This window comes from Protomyctophum parallelum (genome assembly GCF_964188405.1).
Source record: "Protomyctophum parallelum genome assembly, chromosome: 2".
Classification (NCBI taxonomy): Eukaryota; Metazoa; Chordata; class Actinopteri; order Myctophiformes; family Myctophidae; genus Protomyctophum; species Protomyctophum parallelum.
In genome coordinates, this window is record NC_139699.1 from 60,209,973 (window position 1) to 60,226,959 (window position 16,987).

The 16,987-nt window shown below is 45.8% G+C and overlaps 1 protein-coding gene across 3 annotated transcripts in view; it reads right to left on the reverse strand.

Annotated features, from left to right (window-relative positions):
- The window catches only part of plekhg4 (pleckstrin homology domain containing, family G (with RhoGef domain) member 4), a 64,677-nt gene that overhangs the window by 676 nt on the left and 47,014 nt on the right, over positions 1 to 16,987 (reverse strand). For all 3 annotated transcript variants that reach the window (XM_083759982.1, XM_083759983.1, XM_083759981.1), the window contains 11 exons: positions 10,602 to 11,929; positions 8,359 to 8,608; positions 7,064 to 7,153; positions 6,722 to 6,946; positions 5,882 to 6,052; positions 4,866 to 5,058; positions 4,191 to 4,304; positions 3,135 to 3,282; positions 2,378 to 2,457; positions 1,211 to 1,395; positions 230 to 282 (listed from right to left, as the gene is read on the reverse strand). In XM_083759982.1, coding sequence (XP_083616108.1) covers positions 247 to 282; positions 1,211 to 1,395; positions 2,378 to 2,457; positions 3,135 to 3,282; positions 4,191 to 4,304; positions 4,866 to 5,058; positions 5,882 to 6,052; positions 6,722 to 6,946; positions 7,064 to 7,153; positions 8,359 to 8,608; positions 10,602 to 11,929 — 2,820 coding nt within the window. In that variant the 3' untranslated portion in view covers positions 230 to 246. The remainder of the gene's footprint in view (positions 1 to 229; positions 283 to 1,210; positions 1,396 to 2,377; positions 2,458 to 3,134; positions 3,283 to 4,190; positions 4,305 to 4,865; positions 5,059 to 5,881; positions 6,053 to 6,721; positions 6,947 to 7,063; positions 7,154 to 8,358; positions 8,609 to 10,601; positions 11,930 to 16,987) is intronic.

A 16,987-nucleotide genomic window follows, 5' to 3' on the forward strand; every position in this document is an offset into this window, starting at 1 on the left:
AGATCTACAAGCTCATATCGCACCACCAAGTGGCACGATACGAGCTTGTAGGTCTGCTATTTTTTGAAAAATCGAAGAACGACTGACATTTTTAGAATCTGATCTCAGGTCAGAATGGGTTCATCAGACCAGTGTGTGTCCAGTGGAAAACCTCGTATGAATCTGATCTCAGGTCAGAATGGGTTAATAGTATATATGAATGAATGTACTAGACTGGATTGATTCTTACCGGCAGCAGGATGGCAGTCACACTACAGTGGCAGGACCAATGATCTGAGCCTTCTGTAACACACACACACACACACACACACACACACACACACACACACACACACACACAGAAGATCAGATCAGATACAATACTGGGCAAAATATACCATTCTCCACCTGACGTACCTTCCTTTTTTTGGGCATATCGTTATTCACGGAATGTGTCTGCTTTCGCCTAAGGGCCGGGCTACAATGGAGACGGAATTGGCTCCGCAACAAAAAAACAAATTAAAAAACAAACTGACGAATTGTCGGTGCGTACGGTTCCGTTCCATACCCAGTGCAGCCCCCCCCCTGTTGTATTGTAACACATGGCTAAAAGGAATACTGATGTACAATACTGTACTGAACGTATATGTACTGTATGTCGGACATTACCAACCGTACCCCAAACCCTTCAATCTTAACCGTTTCAGTTTCATACGACGTATGAGACCGTCATAAGGATCCCGAAATATTAGTACCATCGACGTGTGAGGACGTCCTAGCGACGTCCCAGCGACGCGGGGCGAGATAAGAATATTCAGAATTTTTCCTTTTTTTTTTTTTGATTTTCACTTTTCGCTTTCCGTAGGCTAACGCTATGTGCAACTATTAGCTTGTCATTGACTCCCATGTTAGCGCGGCGGAAAGAATGACTCGTATCTCCTAATCCAAGGCTCTCTCCGTGGTGATGAACGGATCGATATGCTGGCGCTTCATTTCTGCTCCTCATCCGTCTCTCTCGCAAAAATATGAACGCTTTTTGGAGCGTAAAAAAATTAATTAAGATGATCGGGGATGTGAGGTCTCTTTGTAAAGTCAACTTTTTTTTAGGAAAGTGTTTCCGGTTCATGGCTTTCAGAGTAAAAGCGATCAGACAACTCTGGCACCCCCGGAGCTTCTATTTTGAAGGCACTTCCGGCACTAAATGTGTTTTAACCATGTATGTCTGACTCACCGCTGCCATGTAGTGGCTGCCGAGAGGTGGTGCTTTGTGGCCGATGGGGGAGGAGGTGCAGGAGGGAGAGCCCACCTCCTCACACAGCGCCTCCCGGAGGTGAGAGGACACACAGCCGCTGTCCGAGCCGCTGGAGCCGCCGGAACCTGACAGACAGCGGGACGAGCCGCCAGAACTTTCTGTAGCTAGAGAGAGAGACACAGAGAGAGAGAGAGAGAGACACACAGGGAGAGAGAGAGACAGAGAGAGACACAGAGAGAGAGAGAGACACACAGAGAGAGAGATAGAGAGACAGAGAGAGACACAGAGAGAGAGAGAGACACACAGAGAGAGAGACACAGAGAGAGACAGACAGACAGAGACACAGAGAGAGACAGAGAGAGAGATAGAGAGAGACAGACACAGAGAGAGAGAGACAGAGAGAGAGACACAAGAGAGAGAGACACAGAGAGAGAGGGAGGGAGAGAGAGAGAGAGAGATTTAGGGGACATGTATATGATGTGAAGTTTTAGGGTGCGTGTGTGTGTGTGCTGGTGCGTGTGTGAGTTTGTGTGTGTGTAATTAGAAATACTGTTGGCTGCCCATTTGATTTATATACGGACACTTGTTTTACATCCAAACTTATAAAAAAAATCAGCTTTTGGTGAAGTGTATTATGGCCTTGGGTCAATAAGTTGAACATTATGGTCAACTTATTGTCTTTGGGTGCAAAAGACAAATGCAAAAAAAGTTGGCTAAATATGTTCTGTCTCAGCTATTATGGGCAGTCTGTATCTGGAGAACGACGTTTCATTTATCCTTAAGTGGCTTAAAAAAACAAACAAACCTGTCTAGTGTCCAAGAAGTGTCAAGGTGTAGTCATCAATGTGCTATCCTTTTTCCTCTGTGTATTAACCCATTCTGACCGGGCACCCATTTTGGTGTCGGCATCATGTTATGCTTTAGCTATTGAAAAATAGCAGATCTACAAGCTCATATCGCGCCACCGAGTGGCGCGATGCGAGCTTGTAGGTCTGCTATTTTTTGAAAAATCGAAGAACGACTGACACTTTTTTAGAATCTGATCTCAGGTCAGAATGGGGTTAATCAGACCAGTGTGTGTCCAGTGGAAACCTCGTATGAATCTGATCTCAGGTCAGTAGCAAAACAATTCAAATGTGTGTTTACTTATAGAGGGCTGGCTGCTGGTCTCGTCTTCCTCGATACAGGACGAGATGTCAGGCTGAGGAGGGTGGAGGAGCGTCTGACTGTTGAAAGGAGGACGGTTACAATTAAAACCCACTACATCTCACAACAATCGGTCAATGCACATCTTGAGCAGACAAGGGTGCTGCTCTCTACAAATGAAACCGGAGTGATATTAGTACACAGACTGTACCCACAGTACACACATATGTACCCGTAGGTTGAGGTGATATTAGTACACAGACCGTACCCACAGCACACACATGTACCAGTGTTGTTTTTGTCGACTAAAGCTAAGGCGAAGTTCTTTCGCAGTCTACGTTTTTTTCACAGACGAAAACTAAATGGAAACTAAAATGAAAACAAAGCCCTGACGACTAAAACTAAGACTAAACGTATTGACAATTTCGTCAAACAGCTAAAAACTAGAATGAAATGTGGACTATAGTGGACAAGAGATCCAGTATAAATCATTTTACACTTGGTTGCGTGCTGAAAATAGCAGATCTACAAGCTCGTTGTAAGCTTGTAGATCTGCTATTTGTAATCCTCCCCTACTATAGAGTGTGCTGACCATATAAAGGAGTTCCTCCCTGTCCCCAGTTAACCCCTGGGGTAAAAGGTTTCGTTTTTGGCTAGGTGGCCCAGCCTTCATCCAATCATGATGGAGTGGGGTGTGTGTGTGTGTGTGTGTGTGTGTGTGCTGTTGGCATGTCATGTGACCTGTAGTGGGTCTTACCTGTACATGTGCAGGTTGAGGGGCCCCAGCAGGGAGGAGGAGGGGCCTGGGATGGAGGGGTCAGGGGTCACGTGGTTCACAGCAGAGCGCTTAAACGGGTTGGAGTGATCGAACACAGAGACCGCGATGGATGCCCTCGTCCGTGCACCTACACACACACACGCACACACACACACACACACACACACACAGCATTGAACTCCCTGCAGGCTATTCGATCCAATATGCTTCATCTATTCTTATATTATATTTATATTCATTGCATAAGATAAGCAAACTAAACGTGTATAGGCTAGGCTATAGCCGATGAAACAAGTTATTCACAACTGTTTGCAGCTGCAATCAATCAATTTACAGTATAAACGACCAGTATGCTCCAATCGAGTCCCGCGACATATAGGCTGCATGTGCCCCGAATATATTAAGACAAGCATTACACAACAAATCATTCTTTGTACGTTCTTTGACTGTAGGTGTCAATACTGTGAAAGCAGCAGATGCCCCGCTGGCGAGCTGCTGTAGACTGGCTGACGGTCGGTCAGCCGCTGACCAGGGATCAGATTACAGAACTGAGAGCACGCACAAAGCGCATCAAATCAATGGTGTGAACATGGATTAGGACCTACTTTACATGAGCCTCACTTTACTGGCAAAACAGTCCCACCTACTGCACATTTCATGAACTTATTTCATGCGCGCATTTTATCAGTTTAACGGAAACACCGACAATTCGCTTTTCTTTTTTCGACTTAACCCATTCTGACCGGGCACCCATTTTGGTGTCAGCATCACGTTATGCTTTAGCTATTTAAAAATAGCAGATCTACAAGCTCATATCGCGCCACCGAGTGGCGCCATACGAGCTTGTAGGTCTGCTATTTTTTGAATAATCGAAGAACGACTGACATTTTTTTAGAATCTGATCTCAGGTCAGAATGGGTTAATCAGACCAGTGTGTGTCCGGCGGAAACCTAGTATGAATCTGATCTCAGGTCAGAATGGGTTAATTTCAACGTCAGGTCTAAATGGGATAAAGTGAAATATTGCATTCCTTACCTCTACCCTTGATGTAATCTATGGCTCGGTCGTTGATGGCAGCGTCGCTGGGTTTGATGTCCAGGAACGGCTTACTGCCCACTCCCATTGACAACAGCTCCTGTGTACGAAGCTCTGCGCACGCACACACACACACACACACAGACACACACACACACACACACACACACACACACACACACACACACAGTGGTTTTGTAAGAATTTAGCAACCACAATGAGTTTGTACGTATTTGCAATATTACGAACCAATTGGAGAGACACAAAACACAATTTGGTGGAAGTAGTAGTTGATCTATAGCCCATTCTGACCTGAGATCAGATTAAAAAAAGTCTATTACATCCTGACAGTTTCATTATTAACCCATTCTGACCTGAGATCAGATACTAAAAGTGTCTTCGATTTAAAAGAAAATAGCAGACCTACAAGCTCGTATCGCGCCACTCGGTGGCGCGATATGAGCTTGTAGATCTGCTATTTTTCAATAGCTAAAGCATAACATGATGTTGACACCAAAATGGGTGCCCGGTCAGAATGGGATAGGTTGCTTTGATCAAGACATTCTCAAGCGCTAAAAGTGGTGCTGCCCAGAGGCCAATGTACACGCACACACACGCACACGCACGCACGCACACACACACACACACACACACACACACACAGTGTGTGTCTACCTTTGTTCCGCGTGGCCTGGTTCCAGAGGATGCGGGCGATGTCGGCGGTCCAGGCGTGTTTGATCTCCGCCGTGGCGGCCTGAAGGACGTAGGTCTGATTGGTCGTCCGAATCCTGCCCGTCCGTCGGCGGAACCAGACCTCGAACCTCAGCCCGCTGTCCCCCGACGACTCCGTCAGACCCACGTCTGCTGTCTGAGGTCAAAGGGATGGTTACATTAGCGATTAGTGATAGAGCCAGCCAGCTTGCATATCTGATATTTTTGTGAGATCAGATTCTAAAAAATGTCTTCTACATCCTGACAGTTTTCCATTCTGACCTGAGATCAGATTCAAAAAATGTCTTCTATGTCAGTAGAAGCAAAGATTTGAGTTAAAAACTCGAATGAATATATATTCAAAGATTTTTCTTTTAACCTATATTATGTCAGTAGCAAATACAGGGTGGTAAAATTACATTCCGCAGTTTAATTTCCAATCTCAAAACACGATTTCAATTGGCTTGGTATACAGTCGTTATCCCATTCTGACCGGGCACCCATTTTGGTGTCGGCATCATGTTATGCTTTAGCTATTGAAAAATAGCAGATCTACAAGCTCATATCGCGCCACCGAGTGGCGCGATATGAGCTTGTAGGTCTGCTATTTTTGAAAAATCAAAGAACGACTGACATTTTTAGAATCTGATCTCAGGTCAGAATGGGTTCGTCAGACCAGTGTGTGTCCAGTGGAAACCTCGTATGAATCTGATCTCAGGTCAGAATGGGTTATAATAGTCATAATACTCTAAGTCACGCATGACTTCTGTCAACTCACTCATCATGACTTAGCCCTATCTGTCAACTCACTCATCATGACTTAGCCCTATCTGTCAACTCACTCATCATGACTTAGCCCTATCTGTCAACTCACTCATCATGACTTAGCCCTATCTGTCAACTCACTCATCATGACTTAGCCCTATCTGTCAACTCACTCATCATGACTTAGCCCTATCTGTCAACTCATCCCTTAGTACCTTGTAGGAGTGTTTGTAGACGTAAATGTCCAGCCCTCCTTCAATGCGTTTGGGTTTACTGAACAGAACCAGCTCCTCGAACAGGAAGATGTGGCGCTGATATTTCCTCCGGCCGCACAGGACGGTGAACTCGTCCTGTCTCACCAACTGGCCTTGCTCCTTCAAATTCACCTGGAGACAAACATACAGAGAGTATTATATGTTAATTACATTTACAAATGATCTATTGCTGAGTCAAATCAGTGTGGAAGCTGTGAAAAGCACTCAATGTTACACAATCTCTACTATTGAAGATCTCTTCAATAGTATTTCATACACGGTCATAAATATTATTAACCCATTCTGAACGGGAACCCATTTTGGTGTCGGCATCATGTTATGCTTTAGCTATTGAAAAATAGCAGATCTACAAGCTCATATCGCGCCACCGAGTGGCGCGATACGAGCTTGTAGGTCTGCTATTTTTGAAAAATCGAAGAGCGACTGACATTTCTAGAATCTGATCTCAGGTCAGAATGGGTTCATCAGACCAGTGTGTGTCCAGTGGAAACCTCGTATGAATCTGATCTCAGGTCAGAATGGGTTAGATAATGTAGAAGAATTGTTATCTGTCGTCTCTCCTATGCTACCAACATCTTCAACAAAACAAAATCTTATCCAACGGCAACAACATATGCTTTAGTTTTGGGGTCTGAAAGGCTATAAGCCTCATCAAATGGTGGTCCGTGGCTCAAATACCAAATCAACGATGGTCCTCGATATGAAAAGGGTTTTGAAAAGCACTGTTCTAGGGGGTCAACGTGAAGGCTAATCGACGGTCAGAAAGAAAAGAAAACTCACGTCACAGTCTCGAATGGCGTCCATGGCCAGGAGGTCGTTGCCGTGGCGAAGCTGGAACTGGACCATCAGCGCGGCGCCTCGGAGCGACGTGAGCTCCACCTCCTGGGCCACGTCCACCTCCTTGATGAGCTCGTTGAGGAGCAGGAAGTATTTACTCATCCTCTGGATGGGCTTCAGCAGGTAGGACGCCACGTCCATCTTATCCCCCAGCTCGGCCTGCTTGAACTGGAGACACACAGAGAGAAGCACAGTGTCTATGGGGGTGAACTGGAGACACAGGTGGAGGGGAATTCATACAGAACAGGTGTGTGTGTGTGTGTGTGTGTGTGTGTGTGTTCATACCTTAAAGAAGTTGTTTCCATGGCTTGCTAGCAAAGCATCAGACTTTGGTTTGTTTTTACTGTAGAGAGCATAGAGGCCAAACTGATCCCTCTGAAAACAAACAAACAACCAAATAAAGAATGAATTAAGGGATATTTCACTTTTAAATAAATTAAAATAAAATTAAAAGGTAATCACGCCCCCCCCCCCCCCCCCCTCACGCATTAGATTAGAAGGACAATTCAAATAGCCGTGATTTTTCCATTACTTCTTTCATTTTGATGTATTTGTTTTACAATGTTTTTAATGTTTATTTTATTTGCAACTGAAAGATCCCTTTAACCCATTCTGAACGGGCACCCATTTTGGTGTCGGCATCATGTCGTGCTTTAGCTATTGAAAAATAGCAGACCTACAAGCTCGTAGCGCGCCACCGAGTGGCGCGATACGAGCTTGTAGGTCTGCTATTTTTTTTAAATCGAAGAGCGACTGACATTTCTAGAATCTGATCTCAGGTCAGAATGGGTTAATCAGACCAGTGTGTGTCCAGTGGAAACCTCGTATTAATCTGATCTCAGGTCAGAATGGGTTAAGCACCATGAACGGTGAATAACTCACCACTCTGCACATCATTAGATGTGTGTATATGCGTTTATGTGCTCTTACAATTTACAAGTTATAAGTTATAAGTTAAGTTAGGCATTTATTAGCCTGACCCAGAGCGAGACATTTCTCGTCTAGAGGGGCGGGTCGCGCCTCAGAAATGCGCGCACCCTGATTGGATCTCATCGATCTGTCCGTCACCCCCGGCCCCTCCTCTCCCCCCCTAGTGCAGCGCTACGTCACATCATTTAGAGCGACGCCCACCCGGAAGGGTTGACTCCCACTTTTAGACTGGTTCAGCCCACGGCTTTTTCCAGGCTTTCATCTTTCGCGCAGACGAAATGAAAGCCTGGCTATCGAGGCTAGGCATTTATCAGATGCTCTTAAATCCAGAGCGATTTACAGTAAGCAAGAACAACACATGGTAATACATCAAAAAATACATAGAAATAGACATCAAGAATTATAAGCAGGCTAAGAATCTGTCTAACGGTAGAATATCTGTACAGTGTAGCTATGAGCATACACTACAGAGCGCTACATATAATGCTATCTAAATGACATAAGTTGAGCCTTTGCATACGCCTGTGAGGCCGTCGAGGGCTACAGGCTAAGATGGAGTCTGAAGAGGTGAGTTTTCAGACTACGGCGGAGGATTATTGGAAGTGAGGGGGTGACTGTGACAGGGTTAGATGTGTACACCGTGTTCTTACATGTCTGATGAAGCAGTGCGACACCCTGAGGGGGTGACTGTGACAGGCCTCCAGCTCTCGGAGGAAGAACTGCTGGTGGAAGTCCAGGATCTTCTCCAGGTTTCCGAAGATGACGGAGCGTTTCCCCCGCAGGTCCTGAGGGAGGTCGTGGCGCTCCATCTCCGGGTAGTAGTGCTGCACCACGTAGCGCAGGGAGCGCACGTACTCTCGCTCCGTGCACAGCATCTCGTCCACGATGTGGCCCAGTTTACTGTCAGGGGGAAGAACAAATGGCACATTGTTGGCACCCATTAGGACCCGATTAAAAAAAATACTTTTAACCCATTCTGACCTGAGATCAGATTCATAACGAGGTTTCCACTGGACACACATTGGTCTGATTAACCCATTCTGACCTGAGATCAGATTCTAAAAAATGTCAGTCGTTCTTCGATTTTTTTCAAAAATAGCAGACCTACAAGCTCGTAGCGCGCCACTCGGTGGCGCGCTATGAGCTTGTAGATCTGCTATTTTTCAATAGCTAAAGCATAACATGATGCTAACACCAAAATGGGTTCCCGTTCAGAATGGGTTAAAAAAAATTACTTTTAAATGACAGTTTTCTGGAAAGAAACCTATATTTTAGATATCAGTGGTTCTCAAACCTTTTCGTGTCAAGGACAGCCAGAATGATATGCATTTGGGCCCCATCTCAAAGTGTCATTCCAGAGACAAGAAACTAAACAAACCCTAAATAAAAACGAAGCTATGACGACTAAAAACTAAGATGAAATATACTGACAACTATTTAAAAACTAGACTACAACAGTTGTTGCACTCTGGAAAATAGCCGATCTTACAAGCTCACAAGTAGTTCGGGCCATTTTCAGTGTGAAATTGCATGTGAAAAATCCACAATTACGACGCCAACAGCGACGTTTAAGCCGCGTTCACATGGGATCAGGCAGACGTCATTGTAGCGGATGGGAGCAGGACCAGATCTGTTCAATGTTAAAATATATTTCTACCATTCCGTGCCGTCCAGCAGGTGGTGCTGTTTTGCCGTCTACCGCTTGCCTGATCCTATGTGAATGCAGCATAACGCTGATATTGATTCATTAAAGGGACACTTCACCCTTTTTGCAAAAAAATATATGTTAATGATGTTTAGAAGCTTTAGAACACTTTCCCGGGGGTCTTTATGTGTGTAATATGTGGTTTTAGATATTTTAGATTGTAGCAGTGAGCCCAGTGTCTCTGATGTCATGGACACTGGTCTCACTTCCTTCCTGGACTACAATTCCCAAAATACTTTGGTGCACTGCTCCTCCTTGTAGATAGGGGAGGTCTGTCTTACTGAGTACACATGTAGTCCAGGAAGTAAGTGATCCCAGTGTCCATGACATCAGAGACACTGGGCTCACTGATACAATCTAAAATATCTAAAACCACATATTACACACATAAAGACCCCAGGAAAGTGTTCTAAAGCTCCTAAATGTCATTAACATATATCTTTTAGCAAAAAGGGTGAAGTGTTGGTTCATAACAATTATGTTGTTGTTTTTTGGCAAGGCCGAAGACCGAGCATATAGCAAGGTCTGTCTGCATGTAAACCTCAAAATTAGACCAATTACATCTCGCGCTGCTCTATGACGTCACACAACATCAACCTCGGTGAAACTGATGAGTGGTAAAGTTCCATCATAGGCGACAAACCTTTTCTGAATTAACGCCTTGTGAATTAACACCTAATTATAATTATAATTATTATTCGTTTAATGTGTTTAATTCGCCGGTTTTTTTATAATTAAAAAGAAAGAGCGGATTTGTCGTGGACCTGGTGCCGAGGCTGTATTTATACAGATTACAATCCAGAGAGACATATACTAAATCTATAGTATATGGAGTATATGGATGCTATAATAAATATAGCATGTGGTAAGAACGTAAGTAAGTAAGTAAGTCAGAGAGGCTTAAGTAAGTAAGTAAGTCAGAGAGGCTTATTGTCGGTAACAGCCAAGCCAAGTCTATCCCCGTTTCAATGAACTAGACCTTAGGGAGATGGAGCGCAACACCTACCATCAGCTCCAGTACTTACCGCACGACATCAAGCCGTGCTCCTCATACGCCGAGTTCGAACCCATGACCTTTGTGGTCGAAAAGGCGAGTGCTCTACCGACCGCGCTACCCGGACACTACCCGGCGGGCTCACGGTTTCATTAACAGCTATAAATAAACACAGTGCACGACACGTTACCCACCTCCCCTTGGCTCTGGGCGGCGTGGCGCTATGGCTGTCGGCTCTGACCCTGTCTCCGGTGGGCCAGGCATGCCGGGGGGTGAGGGGTCGGTCCGTGACCTCGGTGCTGGTGACCTCTAACCCCCTGATGACCACGCCCACGTGGCCCCGGGTACACGACGACGACGGGCCGCCGTAGCGGGGGGTAACGTCCGGCGTGGAGGGGCAGTCCAGACTCTGAGTCTTGCGCAGCAGCGGACGGCGGGAGGCGACGCAGGAGGAGGCGGCGGGGGGAGGAGGAGGAGCGCTGAGGGTGGAGGTCGGGGAGGAGGTGACGGAGGAGGAGGGGGAGCAGCGGGGAGACCCGGAGGAGACGCTGCGGGGGAAGTGTTGGTGGTGGGGGGTGTAAGGGGAGGAGGTAGCAGAGGGAGGAGAGGACCTGTCCCTGCCGCCCCACACCCCGGACAGCGCCCGGCGACAGAACCACGCCCCGGAGCCTCTCTGCTTGCCATGGGTGGAGTCCGGAGTACTGTGGTGGCTCCCGTGGGTGGAGACGTCTGCACTCGTCTGGTTGCTACGGGTGGAGTCCGAACGCCGCTGGTTGCAATGGGTGGAGTCCGAACCCCGCCGGCTGCTATGGGGGGACTCTGTAGTCTTCTGCTTGCCCAGGTTGGAGTCTGACCTCCTGCTGTGGTTGGACTCTGTAGTCTTCTGCTTGCCTAGGTTGGAGTCTGACCTCCGGCTATGGTTGGACTCCGTAGTCTTCTGCTTGCCTAGGTTGGAGTCTGACCTCCTGCTATGGTTGGACTCTGTAGTCTTCTGCTTGCCTAGGTCAGAGTCTGACCTCTCGCTATGGTTGGACTCTGGGCTCCCGAGGTTGTTATTGATGGAGTCTGAACTCCGGTTGCTGTGAGTGGAGGAGTCTGGGGCCGTCTGGGTACTGTGGTAGGAGTCTATACTGCTCTGGCTGCTATGGGTGGAGTCCGTACACGCCTGATTGCTGTAAGCGGATTCTACTAAACCCTTCTGGATGCTGTTGATTGGTTCAGAGAGGCGCCTGTGGGCGGAGTCTCTCTGCGTCCTGAGCGCGGTGTCGAGTTTCCTCTCAAACGTCCGTTTGGCCTCCTGACATTTAGTCCAGGCGAAGTGCCACTGGCTAAGCCCCGCCTCCCGGCCCACCTCGGCCGCCAACAGGCGCATCTCCTCAAACTCCTTGTCCGGGATTGGTGGATGCTGCAGACGGTTGCTCTCCAGACAGCCAATCACGGCCTGGCATTTCTCTGGCTGACTGCAGTCCTCCATAGTGACTCCAGCCAACCGACGCATCGCGGCTAAAGACCAGCCATAAGCCTGTGGAGAGAGGAACACACACACACACACACACACACACACACGTTCACAGATTAAAGACCAGCCATAAGAAGAACACACACATTCACACATAAGAAAAGCCCTGCATTGTTCCCGAGGAGGCCGGTGCCTACCGATCGAGTACACATAAAGTGAGTGACGGGTACACAATGTAAATGAGTGCATACTGCAGCCAAACTGGCAACTCACCTACACCTTGGTCCCTGTCGCTGCAGCCAGCTTGTGGCTTGTTTAAGTTTTGAAGGAGTGGCGTGTGCAATGGCACCTTGTCTTTAAGTAATCTAATTCATATTTTCCCTACTGTATAAAAATAATCTATGAAAACAAGTTTCTAATAACATTTTGTCGTCGACCCCAAGCCATTCCAGCATGTCAGAGTACAGCATCTTGCAATGGGTCTGGTCCACAAGATTCGATACACCACCAAGATACCCGTGTACTAAATGTTAACGAAGTCCACACCCACAACACCAGAGGGAGTGCAACAAACCATGTGAAACCCAGATTCGGCACAAACAAGGGACTGAATTATTTTCGCTCCTATGCCACCAAAATGTATAACGCCCTACCAACAGTCATTAAGACGTGCAAATCCCTTGACTCCTTCAAAACCGCTCTCAAAGGGCACCTATACGGACGGCTGCAATTCGAAACTGGCCCCTGACAAATCTGAATCCCCCCCCCACCCACACACTCACCCCTTTTCCCCCTCACTGTATATGTTTCTTTTCCCTTTTTACCTCCTTTATGATGAATTCCTGTTCTGTTCTTTATATAGAAGTGTCTATTTGTACGTCTCTAAATGTTTTGATGAATTAACCCATTCTGAACGGGGACCCATTTTGGTGTTAGCATCATGTTATGCTTTAGCTATTGAAAAATAGCAGATCTACAAGCTCGTATCGCGCCACTCGGTGGCGCGATAGGTAGGTAGGTCTGCTTGTAGGTCTGCTATTTTTGAAAAATCGAAGAGCGACTGACATTTCTAGAATCTGATCTCAGGTCAGAATGGGTTCATCAGACCAGTGTGTGTCCAGTGGAAACCTCGTATGAATCTGATCTCAGGTCAGAATGGGTTAAACAAGGTGGACCCTCTTGTAAACAAGTGTAATGCTTTATTGGGTCGTCCACTCACAGTTAACAATCAATCAATCAATCAAAACTCCCCCATAGAGATGCATGTTAAATGAAGGGATTTCTCCATGTAAATAATCCATCATTTCAGTAGCAAGAGCATCAAAATGTCTTCTAAATTTAGTCTACCGTATACAGTATGCACTGGACAAATTTGCATGACATTATTTAAATAAACTAGAAATACGAGGAAATGACTATCAGACAGGAGTTTTCATGTTGCACTGTGAGACTGCGGTCATTAGTATTATTGCCTCCACCTGGGTGGGTCTGGCATGTAACTTTCCTGACGTTAGGCCGTGTATATGTTCAACAACACAGCCATGCAAAATAAAATGGACAGCTATGAGGTGGTGAAAGCTTGACCTGCATAGCAACAGTTGCTAAGCAAAGAAATTTAATCTGTGAAACATGTGGATAGTGCTGTTTTTTTAAGGGACATTTTGGATATAAATGAGTAAACGCAGTGATTCTCTGGAAAATACAGACATTATATTAACCCATTCTGACCGGGCACCCATTTTGGTGTCAGCATCATGTTATGCTTTAGCTATTTAAAAATAGCAGATCTACAAGCTCATATCGCGCCACCGAGTGGCGCGATACGAGAAAAAGAGGGGTTTAATTACTTAGTTTAACCCATTCTGATCTCAGGTCAGAATGGGTTAAACTAAGTAATTAAACCCCTCTTTTTATTTTTTTCTTCCAAAAATTGCTGAATACCACGCACAAAAACGTGGTGCAACCACTTCATTAGGTAGCTTTGTGTGTGTGTGCCTGGCTGGCTGGCTGTGTCTGAAATAGCATTTGGTTGGTTTTCAAAACCAAGTGTCACTGTTGTGCAGCCTAACACACACATACATATTAACTGTATGATGGGAGATAGAGGGACCCCCCTGGGGGTACACGCAGAAATGCTTCAGTCGGCCCCCAATGGGACTCAAACCCAGGACCTTCTCGCTATGAGTAAAAGCGGTTCATCCGTGTTCTTTGCAGGGGCTGGTGGGTATATTGCTATGTCACTATATATGTGACATCTGTACAATGTGACTTCCCCAACAGACCGATGAAAAATCGATTAATCTATGAACATGTGTTCATTCCATAAACTGTATATATATTCTCAGTATAAACTGTACATATTCCATAAACTGTGTATATTCCATAAACTGTATATATTCTCCGTATAAACTAAAAAGTATTCACTTCCAACACTAAGAGAACATTCCGAAACACTCATTCACCATGGAAACCACTCCTCTCAATCAGAGACTCCATGAGGAAGGCTGTGTGTGTGTGTGTGTGTGTGTGTGTGTGTGTGTGTGCGTGCGTGCGTGTGGTGGTGGAATGGGTGAGTGGCTCTGATCAAGGCCGGCGGTGGGGGGGGGGGGGGGGGGAGGGGGGAGGGGGTGTGGGGCCACAAAGGAGTCAGCCTTTGAGGAGTGGGAGACGGAAGGGAAGGGAGGAGGTAGTGGAGTAATGAGGGAGAGAGGAGGGGGGCTGAATGGAACCTTGAAAGAGACTGAAACACACAGAGAGAGAGAGAGAGAGAGAGAGAGAGAGAGAGAGAGAGAGCAAGAGAGTTGTTTAGAGGTAGGGAGAGAGAAAGAGAGATGGAGAGGCGTGTCCTGACACGAGGCCAGGGATGACCTCATCACTTAGACACCTCAAGAATGTTTTACTGAATGAGAGGGAAAGAGAGGAGGGAGAGAGGTGGGCTGGTGTCCACTGGTACTTCACATTAGAGGTAAACTTTAAATTCTTGCCCTGACAGGCTTAGCTAACAGTGAACTTAGCCCCAACACACACACACACACACACACACACACACACACACACACACACACACACACACACACACACACACTGTTTGTGTCCGTTTTATGTGCTGCTGGTTGCGTTAGCTGTGTAAACGCAGCCAGTGACCTTGTTGTGACCAGAACACCAATGCCTGCCTCCAGTGTGAACTTCATTTAAAGTGCTGCTGAGCAAGGCATAAATAGTGTGGTTGTACAATGGACAACAGTAAACTATAGAGTACCGACGTCCTGACGTCACTCCTTCACGGAGGTCACGGAAGTCATTTGTCTATGGAGAATAACATTGGGTCATCTCAGAATCGTCTCATAACAATTGTGTTCCAGAAATATTGTGCAGGGAGGTGTCGTTCTTCTGTATCGTTTACGATAGTCAGTCACTCATATTTGATACGGTACGTTTCTGGTGAAAATGGAACAAATTTGCGGCAGTGGGTAACATTAGCGTTTTCTCACCGTCAGTTGATGCTTCTTATCCATATGAGTCAAACAGTCGAGGTCATTTGTTTATATTTGGAACACAGTTCTTATTTGACGTGATATTAACTATTTTCTTCCCCAGGTACGTATATATATATATATATATATATATATATATATATGGACGTCGAACCCCTTCTGGTGTTTTAAGCATTACGTTATACTTTAGCTATTGAAAAATAGCAGACCTACAAGCTCATAGCGCGGCACAGAGTGCCGCCGCTACGAGCTTGTAGTTCTGCTATTTTTGAGAAGTCGTGAAAATGTGTCGCAAATCTTTGAACATATATTCTTTCAGAGCGTTTTTAACGTAGTATTTTCAGATGGGGGTCGGCGGCCAATTACATATAATGTTGGGGGTCCTTGACATGAAAATATTTGAGAACGACTGACAGGTCACTCACTTCACCTTTGCGTTACAACCCAGCTTTTGCAGTTTCCGTTTCTGAAATCCTCCATTAGTACGATTTTTGCAACCCTTTTGTTTCACCCAGTGTCAATTATCTAATGTAATCCTGGGCACTACACTTCCTCTGCCAACCTGGGGGGGGCAGCGGACTGACCTCATGCTTCCTTCTATGCATGAGGAGTCCAAGCAGCTTCTTTTCACCTGACAGGGGGGAGTTTCCCCTGCTGGACGTAGCGCGTGGCAGGAACACGTTATTCCGACCAGTTCCTTTCCCAGAGGGGAGGCAGTTTAGAGACCAGGATTACTGCATGTTTTTTAGGGGACACGGGGAGAACATTCAAACTCCCTTCAAAAGGCCCTTTCGCCAACCCCAGAACGGCCACAACAGATGCAGCCTAGAGTTAGAGAAAAAAGGTTTTAAACACAGCGCTGAAAACAGGAAGAAATTCCAAATGATTGGCTATGGCCGATCACGTGACACTCGTGTCCATGCAGTGCAATTGCATGTTGGGTTACAGGTGCATGATGGGAAGCCGAGTTTTTTGTGTAATACCAATGTATTGTTTTTTTCCCCCGTTTTTTTGGATGCATTGTGTTAGATGTGAGCGCCACCGAAGGCGGGCAAACTTCTAGTCTAATTACATTGTGCAGCACCACGATGTAATGACAACACTAACTGCCAGTCAGGAAAAGGTGGATTCCCCACCGCTAACCTGTTGAGACCCGAGGCCCATTCTACAAATGTCTTCTAAAACGGCTTTCTGAAAAACGTACGTTGCTACAGCATATGGTGCTCAAACTTTTTTTCATGGCAAGGACTACAAAAAATTTCCCCCCAGAGATCCCCCACAAGCAAAGATTTTTCAAAAATAACAGATCTACGTATGCTTGTATATGAGCATATGGAACTTTGAGAACCAATTTGCTATATTTAGCTTTCCAGGATTTAATGGTTTGTAAGACACCAACACTTTCAGCACATCTACTACAAATCTATAACCTGGTCTACCATTGAGAGCCAAGATTAGCCTGGAAATACGTTTAGACTTTTTTTTTTTAATAAATTGAATTTAGAGTTTTCACATAAAGATGAATCGTAAATGTATACAGATAAAGTGAGACAATATAGAAAAGGTATAAATTATTATTATTATTTCAAAAAAAATTAAGACGCAAAATTACGTCCTGGCACAGGGG